Raw genomic sequence first — 11,193 nt, forward strand, 5'->3', positions numbered from 1 at the left:
CTGATGCAAAAGAGAAATACGAGATGAAGATTGTCGATCGTAATGTCTCGTGTTCTCGACATGCAATAATACTCGGTCCACGTTACGTCCCATTATTTAATGTTGCTTGGTAACGAACCTGACGAACTGGGTTTATATTTTCACTCCTTGCATTACAGTACATTCTATAGTTTACAATTATATTAATGCTTTGAACGAAAATAATACCCAGAAAACATCGAAAACACCTGCACGCCACTCTTCTCACACACATGCACGTGAAAACAAACACACAAAGCTAAGTTTTAACTTCCAAGTGAATGTCCAAGTAACAGTAAATGGAGAAGCACGATGTGCGAAACATGGAATATTTCACAGAAAGAATGCGTCTATTTTTGACATACGTGGTTTCTATTAATAGAGTTGGTTGGTGTTTTAAGTCCACTTTATGCACAGTAAGGCTAATCGGGACTGGACCTACAGTTTAAAGTGGGATCCGAACCACTTGTGCCTCCACCGGGTATCGAACCCGGTACACCTTTCTATTAATAGACAATGAAACAATTATGATAGAAATTAAGATGCATTTCCGTCTTCAGGTGTTGAGGAAGGAAACAGACTGACTGGGAAAAAAAACACGGTGTTATTGATAGTGTGTTGGTTAGCGTACAGAGCTTTCATCAGTGAGGTCTAGGTTCGATCCCCAAAAAGAACATTTTTTTTATTCTTTTCTATTGGTGAAGAAGTATGTAATATTGTATTCTAGGCATTTTGACGAAAGGATACACATCAAATTTGTTCGTTTAATCTGTATTTTCATTCTTCTAGTAGGTTCTCTATCACAAGGGGATATAGAGATTCTCTATCTAGGCGATGGATATCTTTTCAATGGTTCCGTAGCTACGATTCTCCAGTCCCTTCCACCCACTTGTCTTATTTATTTACTTTATTCATATCAACTCACGAAATACCATGAATCTAACGTAAACACACAGATTAAAGTTAGAACAAGAAACACGCCTCGCGTTGAAGGTTCCAGGCTCGAGTTCTGGCTTTCTTACGAAGGTGATATTCCTGTTTGTCTGTTTATCATCTTTGTCTAAAAAAATATTCCTCATTATTGCCGTGATTAACCTAGGGAGAGACCAAAGCTAAGACTAAAATAACAAAAGTGCAGAAAATGCAAGACATATCTGCCTAGGCATGTTATACCCTGGGAATTAGCAATCTGCAAATTAACTTGCGTTTCAGTCGACTACTTGCGATAAAGTTTCGCGTTTTCTCGTTTGGAGTGTTGGTTATCGTGTCGGTCTAGCATGCGTGCAACCCGAGTTCGAGCCCACCAGAAGGAAAGTTTCTTTTTCTTTATCTAATTTCATCCAACCTTATTTATAAAACTGAGGTTTCTGCAAAACCTTTTCAATTGCATGCCACTTCGTATGTTGGTAATCTGAAAGCAGCAAAGATGAGAATTTGATGTTCCGAAGCGGCGATGTATTTGTGTATGTGTTGAAAAAACGCAGTTATTTATTAGCGAAAAACATACAGCCACGTGATCATTGAGAACTCTTCCTAGTTGTCAGTGCTAATATGACAGTAGTTACATTCTGTCATCACACACCAACTTTCCATGTTTCAAAATCGTGAGTGCTGTCTAAAGAAATACTTTGATACTTGCGTTTGCATGTTCGAATCTAAAGTAATACAAAACTTTTTTCCCCAGCAAATGACTTTGCACCTCGAAAAGGAGCAAATTTGTACAAGAATTCAGTCATAACTTTTTACTGGTTAAAGATACGTCGGAAAAACCTTCACCATTGCATTTCTCGTGAAATTCTAGCCTGATTTGATATATCATATCACCCTCTTCCCATTTAAAATTCTGAAGTTGAATTCATGATGGCGGACATCAAGATGGCGTCAATGTGGTTCCCCCTTGGCCTGAAAACGATTGGTCATCACCATTTCCATGTTGCGCGCTGCAGTGGCCTTGTATCGGGGGTGTCAACTGACTTTTAGAGCCACCCTGTATAGAAGAGTAGTGCAAACAATTCACTAAGACAACAACATGCCTGTGTTGGGGTTGAAGTGGTGTACGCATCCACATATCTTCAACTCCTGCTTCATTCGACACTCTACCAGACACGCCGAGTAGCTGTAGGCAGGGTAGACCTTCAGGTAGTTCTCGTCGTAGAATCTGCACTCCTTCTTGTCGATGGCCACATCCCGGACCTTGTCTTCGTTATGGATTTCGTTCACGCGGAACCGGAATTCGAATACCTTAAACATGCTCTGCATCTTGGTAATCTCCAACAATGGCTGGTTCACGGTGGGCACATCGTAGGCCGAGTGGACGTACACCTGAAAGATCATCATTATTTATCAGTAGGGCTCGAATAATTATGCATATTGCATATTATTAATGTTTTTTGATAAATGCATATTGCATATGGGGCATTCCACGTGAAAGTGCTCCTGAATCTTAACTTTTAAAATTAAACGCAATGCTATAACTTTATCCTATCTTGTGAGTTAGCAATCTAAAATTGTCATTTGCATAGAAATTCAAGTATTATACATAATTAAACTATGCCCTGCACCAGCTAACTGTAGAGCAGGCGAACGAGAACAAGTATCTGCGCATGTAGTGACGCGAGACGGCTCCACCAATGAACATTGAGAGGAACGGGATTGCGTAATGGGCGACTGGAGTTATAGTCCACGCGTTTACATCGTTAACGTCGAAGAAATAAAGAAAGCCGCCGCTACGAACGTGGGTGGGGATAGATAGCGGGTGAGTTGTTTTCGTCCAGTCACACTCAACCTTCAGCCAATGGGCACAGCTGTCATTCTGTTCGTCTACTCCACATGGAGTCTCAGTCACATGGCTGCGGATACGCTGTTGCCGTACTTTGCAACTTCAATGTGGAGACCGTGGGAAGGTGCTTGTGCGCGGAGGAACAAGGTGGCGTAGAGTAGATGTGTGCAACACTGTGCGTTGAATGTGATTGTTGCAGCTGGTGGGCGCGCTCCGTGGACTTCAAAGCCAGCCGGTCGTTAACGTAGCTAGCGCGTCGACTATACCCGCTTTCCCTGCTTCGCACTGGCTTTCACCACATGATTTCCCTCCTCCTTCTTCGCCGCTATGCGCGGTCCTGCTCTACAGTTAGCTGGGACAGGTTATAGAAGGTAGTAATTATTTTACATATTGTTCGTTTATTTTAACCTTTTGATTTACCTTTGTTTTCCATTGTCCACCCGTGACACCAAAAAACAATTGATATCTCCTTTAATTGTTACATTTCCCCTTCAACACTATTAGAATATTCAAAGGTCAATTACCTTCTTTGTCTTAAATAATTTATTTTTCCTCATTTGACAATTCACAGAAATTAAAATATATTTGTTATAAAGTGAAGAGGCAGTCTTTCGTCTGTCCCACCCGTGGCACAAAATTGTTCACTTGCAGCTACAAATCTGGGAAAGTATTTTAAGGATAGTTATGTTTAATCAACAGTGTGAAGTTCCACATTTAATTGCACAGAAACTGTAAGGAAAATTTTGCTTAACTATCAGTAGAATAGTTATTTTAATATCAAAAATGTAGGCTACGTGTCCCGCTCGTGGCAATGGAATACCCATGTCATATATTCAGGGTGTCATAAAAATGTCTACACGTTTGAAATAAATGAAGTGTGTTACTGTACAATGAAAAAGGAAATGGTAAATGGTGTATTAAACTTGAAACTTAAGAGTCACACGCCAGAGTTTACGTCATTAGCCAAGAAGGCGCTGAAGATTTAGCAACAATCTACATTTGGACCTAGGGCAATTGCATACCAGAATGATCTTACTTACAGATTGTAAATAATATTAACTTTCTGTGTTTAGCTATTAGAAAATATGTTCTTTTAGCAGCTGCACTTTGGACCTCTCAAATTATTTTATGGGGGTACAAGAACTCGGATCTACGGATTTGGCGGGTACTGTAAACCCCTACAATAATTAAGCGCCACTGCCTGTGAATTATTTTTAATGTTGTCTACCTGGAGGCATGGCAAAGTAGAATAGTATTCAACTTTTTCCGCTTCATGAAAGTGATGGATTTGGCCATATAGTAGATGTGGAGACTTAAAGTGAAGAAGAAACAGGAGATATGTTAAAAGCATTGAAAATAGTATTTTAAATTATCAGACTTGAATACATTTGTTTCATTAATTAGTGAATAGATTGATTGATTTGGTTTATTTTACTTCGCTTTCCTGCCACTTTTGGCTTATTGCGAAGATATGGATGAATGAAATGATGAAATTGATGAAGGGACACTCACAAGGAACACACATGCCCAGGCCAGGATTCGAGCCCGGGACCCCTGGCGTCAAAGCGCGCTATGCTAACCACGGAGGACGCAATATTTAATGTTTTTTATATAAATACATATGCATGTATTGAATATCTTGAATATAAATTAATTGAAATTTAAAAGAATAGTGTTCCTGTGTCTTCTTGCAGACAAAGGACCTTGGTATGCGTACTAATGTGTATGTGTGTGTGTGCATTTCAAGGCCCCACAAGAGAGCGAGACGAGTGTCTATAAACTTGGGAGACTGTCTCCGTACCATCACGGCCTGTGTACCTATTCAACCAACGTGGAACCTATGACCAGATTCTTATTGCACGTTCTTAAAAATTATTCATTAAGAAATATTGTCCTTCATTAGGACACAAGGCTTGCAACTAAAGTCGGTACATTAACCTAGCAGAAATATTCATTAAAATAGGCAGTGGAAGGCTTAAGTAGCAAAATTGTAGAGGAATTATACATAAAAGGCTTGATAGTAAAGAGGTTTATTAAGCATCATGCCTGAAGTGCTTGAGACTACACAAATGATAATAATAAGAATATAAACCCCAATCTAAATTCAATAAATAATCAAGAAGCAATTAAATTATACAATTAACTCTTTACATAACTAAGACTTCCTAACACTTTATTTAACCAAAAGTGGATTATAGTAATTTCATTTTAATATCCAATTTTATTTCACCCAAAAGACCTATCTCAGAATAGAACAAAGTGTGCTGTGCTTTTACTAAAATATCCCAACGAAATACACTACGTAAAATAACTTAAAATACTAAACCACTACAAAAACAGCTACTCCACACGAGGCTTACTTTCCCCCGACCTCCGGTATTTCTTAGCCACGCCCCTTTCCAAATCAAAGCCATCTGGAGGCAAACTAACTTAACAAATCTCTTTTTTACACTTAAAGACCTTGCATATGGTTATACATTTAACCCCCTCCCTTTTTGTAGTGTTATCCACGGGACGAGACGGGACAGGCTTTTAAAAATTCGAGACGAGACGAGATTGATCATGTGTCATGAGACAAACTAATATTTTCGAGACGAGACAGCATTTCCACGAGACGAGACAGGCCAGTCTCGTCTCGTGGGCAACACTACTTTTTTGGAAGTCAACCTTATACAGGGTGTCGCAAAACTCTTTCAACAACGCTTGGGTGCTGGTAGATATCATAAAAACAAGTAACTTTTCCCTATAAAGTTTACCTCGAAAGCGCTTAGTCTCTGCGTTATAAGTGCTTAAAATCTATCCTGTACGTATGCAACCCAACACAGCAAACGCTTGCTCTGACATAACTACCAGGGGCGCGTGGCAGGGTTGCCACTAGCGTTCCTCGTTAAGAAAGACGATTCAAAGCAACAACTTGGGAGTCTTGCACGAGCAAAATCCAAAACATTAATGATACTTGCGATGTAAAGAACTAAAATTTTCTTCTTTCAAATAGATCATTAAATATTTGCCCAAACTAATAATTCCACGAATTTTTCTTCTGGTGAGCTGGAACTTTTTCATACAACTTTATTAATTCTAGAAACGTACGTTTGCCAGTCTGTAAATCATAACATCTCCTTCCTTTGCACTATTCAGTCCTATTTGTATCTTCCGATTCTTTCAAATACTCGTTGCTTGTCATTATCTTGTTTTCTTTTTCTCTTCCTCTTTTTCTTTTCATTCTTCTATTTTCTTTTCTATTCTTCTCAAGATCCTTCTTCCTCCTCTTCCAACTTTCTTCCAGTAAAGAAATTACTTTTATTTCTCTCTTCTTCCAATCTGGTTTCTTCCAAGACTTCTTCTGTTCTACATCTTCATAAAATGCATGCTCTCCTTGTCTTCTCCGTCTCTTCTTCTTCTTCCTTCTCTTTGGCGAAGTAGTATCAAAATCCATTTGATCTATGTCGACCCTTTTTAGAATATTAACTTTCTTCAGGTTCTTTTCTATTTTTAATTTCATTCTCCTCTTCTTCTTCCAAGTCTTTACGTGAATATATCGAAATTTCATTTTACCTTTCTTCCTTCTTTGTTTACATCTTCTGCTATGCTTATCCTTCTTTTCTTCCTCCGTCAGAGACTCGTCACCGGAACATTCTTCTTTTATCTTCATTTCGACATTGATCTCTTCATCATTACATTGACAACTAAATTTTTCCTCCTTTTCTAATCTTCTTTCCACTTCTTCTATTTTCTTATCTGCCTCTTCTTTGTTTACTTCGCTTAACTTTATAGCTTCTTCTATCTTGTCTTCGTTTTCTTCTATTCTGGAAACATCTTCTTCTGTCTTGCTGTCATTTTCTTCTGTTCTTGAAACAGCTACTTCTATCTGAGGATCGCTTTCCCCAATTTTCATTTCCGGACTTTCATTTCTTCGTTCATTTTCTTCTCTAATCTCTGAAACCTCATGAAAGCTCCACATTATGGGCGCCACTTGTGCAACGTCCCTTTAGTGCACTTCTTAAAATAAACATACCACGGCTACAGACATCTTAATCTCAGGGGATAGGTTCTTTATTCGAGAATTCCAAATAAGAAAGCGTTTTTATAGCCAAGAGGATATAGATCTATATTCTGAAAACTACGTATATACAATACAGAGAAAACATATAGCGAAGCTTGTATATACATTGAAAATATATATATATGCTGATTCCAAATTTACGTCGGTTATATTCTGCTTAAAAAGGAATTCTTCTTCTTCTTTCTTCTCGTAATTTCTGGAAAAGGCTTCTTCTTCCTTCTATTCTGGGAAAAGGCTTCTTCTTCTTTTCTTCCTATCTTTGATTTTGGGAAAAGGATTCTTCTTCTTTTCTTCCTATCTTTGATTTTGGGAAAAGGCTTCTTCTTCTTTTCTATCGTTGATTAGGGAAAAGGCTTCTTCCTTTCCTTCCTTCTACTTTGGAAAATACTTCTTCTTCTTTTCTTCTTTCTACTTTTGGAAAATACTTCTTCTTCTTTTCTTCTTTCTATGTTTGGAAAAGACTTCTTCTTCTTTCTATTTTTTGAAGAAGGCTTATTATTCTTTTTCTTCTCTTTGATTTTGGGTAAAGGCTTCTTCTTTTTTTCTATCGTTGATTAGGGAAAGGCTTCCTCTTCTTTTCTTCCTTCTATTTTTTGGAAAAGGCTTATTCTTCTTTTCTTTATTCTAATTTATTTTCTTTCCTTTTAAAATGTAATCTTATTTATTACATATATGCGCTCGCTTTCCCCGCTCCTTTGGCCTACGATACAAGCTATACTTATATAAAGAGTAGGGTCGACTAAACTGACAATGGCGCCACCTCCTATGTAACGACCAAAAAGGGGAATAGCCCAGGATCGCTAACAGCAAGCGCTGCCTATGGCCCAGTGCGTCTAATAAGAAGCGCAACCTTAAGTGCTTCGGGGCGTCTAATTTGACACAGCGCCACCGAGGGACGGACAAATACAAAAGCTGACGATATTCTCCTCGTCAGAAGATCAAAAAGGAGATACATTTCTGAATTCATTTGCTCACTTATTAACTTTCCTGATTGTTTCATATACGAGCATATTCTTATTTATCTTAATTTGCTATTAACAACATTTTCTTCACTCCTTCCATAACTTTTATACTCTTCTTTTATATATTTTGCATTTACTATAATATATATAATCACTCTTCTCCGCTCCTAGTTTCTATAATGAACTCTGCTCTTCTTTATATGGCGTGCTGCCATCTCTCGTCGCTTTCGGGAAACATTTCTTCCTTGTGTTTTTCATTGTGTCATCGGAACTGGCACGTGACAATTTTTCTGACATATTTGTAATTTTTCATGACATATTTTCCAATTTATATGACATAATTACATACAGATTTTACAGTTTTATAGGACATAAAGTCCCGGGCCCTAGTTATAAACCACATCCCACTCCTTTAAAATACACCTTATGCGGAGATAGGCTAATGGGAACTGGGCCTGCAGTTTAAGGTGGGACCCGAGTCACTATGTGGCTCCACTGGTTATCGAAACCAGGATCCCTTGATTACAAGGCGACGACGTTAACCTTATCCGCTAACTTTGATGCATCTTACCTCGACCGTTTCATTAAGAGTGACTTCTAGCATTCCTGGTCCAGTTGTTCTGTTTGAGACAAACAAGTCGGGGTTCCAATTTTCATTTATCAGTCTGAAAATAAGTCGGGTAAGGGAAATAAAAACAAGATCAAGTTATGTTAAATTGTAATAAATGCTTAATTGGTTGTACGGGTTGGGTATGTTATTCTAGAAAAGTTAAGTCAATTTTTGAAATTGATTTTATCATAGTAGCAGTGATTTCATGTCAAGTATATTATAGAACAGATAAATCTTGGTTTTGTTAAGACCACAAGACTACAAGACACGCACAATGCACAGAAAAGCTTCTAACGTTAAGTACTGCATGTCTACAACTTTAATATAAGTATTACAAATACATACAAAGTTTTCTAATTTGTCAAATTGTGTATTTATTTTTAAAAAAATCACCAAAAATGTGTATTTCAAGGGCAGGTGTGGTTCACGATGCCAATTGAATTTTTCCCTCTGCTTAGCTAGATTAATCGGAACTGGACCTAGAGCTTAAAGTGGAATCAGAATCAGTATGTAATATGCTTCCACCGGGATCGAACCCGGAACCTATTGATCATAAGGCGACACCACTACTTCATCGGTGCAGGAAAGGATGTATGTTTCATAGAGCCTACCGTAAAATGCAGATGTGGATAACAAGGCGCGATAAAAAAAAATTGCTAATCAATTTCTTTTATTCAACTTTTGTAGAAGCTATTCTAAAGGTGTGAAGGTCAATTACTATCAAACGATGCCAAAATTTTATTCTCTGTAATGTGTTTAATTCTACTTGTTTGAACAAGTTTCATTGGGTTTCTCCGTTTACCTTTTACAAGAAAAAATCCTATTGAGTTCAAATAAGCTTTTCACGCCCACAACTGTATCAACAAAGTCTGGAAATTACAACGTTTCCATTCTAATCGATCTTTAAGGAATTGATTTTCCACCTGCCTGTCCAGTCAAATATGTAGAGACGCTGTTGAATGAATAATGGATGAGCGGAATGTAGGACAATTGCGATGAAGCCAAAATCACGGACAATTGCGACGATTTTGACGGTGATGGTCGTTTTACAAATTAATGGTAGGACAATTGCGACGATCAGGGCCTGACCTAACCTAACCAAAGGCGCCACAGAACTAATAAAGCTGTAGAAGGTTGGAACATCAAAATAAATAGGTGGCTTGGAAGACCGCATCCAAAAATTCATGATGTTCTGGCCTGCCTCAAGAGCCAAGCAGAAGACGTCAACATCAAGTACATGCGGATGGAACTTAATCTAGAAGGTCAGAAAATGAAGAAGTTGACATTAAAATCGACGAGAGTTGGGAAGTGTATTCGCACATATGAGGAAACGGGACACTTCAAAAGGTAGTCTGTTGGCTCTAGCCCATGTTCAAAATCTTGATTGAACCAAATTCCAAGCCGAAAATATCAATATTTCACATAATTCTCTTGTAAGAGGTATTGTACGGGGTGTTAAGTCACCCTTCAATTTGATAGAAGATTTAAAATGTCATCGCAATTGTCCGGCTACCGCCTGAGCGTGTGTATAGTGGATTGGGAGAAAGTGTCAGGTTATCGTACAAAAGGCAACTGAAGAAATAGTACTGAAACATAGTAATACATACATAAATACAGTGGCGGCGATTGGGTTCCAAAACCGGGGGGCTAGGTGGCAAAACTAACTGGGGGGAGTAAATACAGTATGTTTCCCTTTGTAGGTAAGGTTTAGCAAAAGTGGCGAAAAGTAATCGCCGCCACTGTATATATACGTATACCTCCCGAGGTAGGAAGAACTTATTCACAATATAAAAACATTTTAGTATACACTTGCCTTGTCACCCCCGTCACTCTCGCCTTTGGTACGGGTGGTTCCGGGTTCGATTCCCGTTGGCAGCACCCACCCGAAGTCTCGGTGATTATCTAGCATCGAGAAGACATTTGGGGAGCTCCTGAACAGGTCTCGAAGCTAGTAAAACAGCGACGATGGAACTCGATGTCACACAATGGAAGAGCCACTTGGCAGATCTTGGCTTTGAAAGGACTGTTTCGCCACAGAGCTTATCAGTTTTTAATATACACTAAAACTCCATTTACTAAGGAACATTTAGAAAAATTCCGAGTTATTGTAATGTTAATCGAAATCCACAATCTTCCTCGGAGGCAGAGCGTGTTGAGTGGTCGACTCACGTTATATCTCTATTGAAGGAACCGGGTTTTAGCCGCAGCAAAAATATTGTCTAATCAGCATTCGTTATCATCGTCACGAAAGGCGACAAAATACGAAATGCAATAGCATACAAAGGTTCAAAATCAGTGAGTGTGTAGATTTAGGAAATTAAGAAGTCCATGTGCTTTGACTATTTGATGCCTCTTTTATTTTGTAGTGCCTTTTGCGTACCTATTAGCCTACTATTTGTATTGTTGTTATTAGACCGGCCTTTTTTCCACTTTTGGATAATCGCGGCGATGAGGATGACGGATGAAACTAAGGAGAGGAAACTCACAAAGAAAGGGAGAGAGAGATGAGACAAAAATATAGAGGAAAAGTAAGAGGCCGAAATAGAGAGAAAGTGATGAAAAGATGGGGGAAAATAGAGAGTGGAAAACAGACAAAGGGAGAAAGAGAAAATGAAACAGAGAAATAAAGACAGACAGAGATAAGGAAAGCTGGAGACAAAGATGTAGAGATAGAGAAAACACATGTAGATGAAGAAAGAAAGAGAGGGCACTAATATAGACACATGGAGAAAGAGAGATGAATGAAATACGTAGAGAAACA

The 11,193-nt window shown here is 38.4% G+C and overlaps 1 protein-coding gene across 1 annotated transcript in view; it reads right to left on the reverse strand.

Moving 5' to 3' along the window:
* LOC146000558 (pickpocket protein 28-like) overlaps positions 1 to 11,193 on the reverse strand; it is a 107,821-nt gene that overhangs the window by 44,638 nt on the left and 51,990 nt on the right. Inside the window, exons 7-8 of the mRNA XM_083138306.1 lie at positions 8,394 to 8,487; positions 2,052 to 2,340 (exon numbers count right to left, since the gene is read on the reverse strand). Of these exons, the coding sequence (XP_082994432.1) occupies positions 2,052 to 2,340; positions 8,394 to 8,487 (383 nt within the window). The remainder of the gene's footprint in view (positions 1 to 2,051; positions 2,341 to 8,393; positions 8,488 to 11,193) is intronic.

Source organism: Lepisma saccharinum, chromosome 16 (assembly GCF_977018435.1).
Source record: "Lepisma saccharinum chromosome 16, izLepSacc3.1, whole genome shotgun sequence".
Lineage (NCBI taxonomy): Eukaryota > Metazoa > Arthropoda > Insecta > Zygentoma > Lepismatidae > Lepisma > Lepisma saccharinum.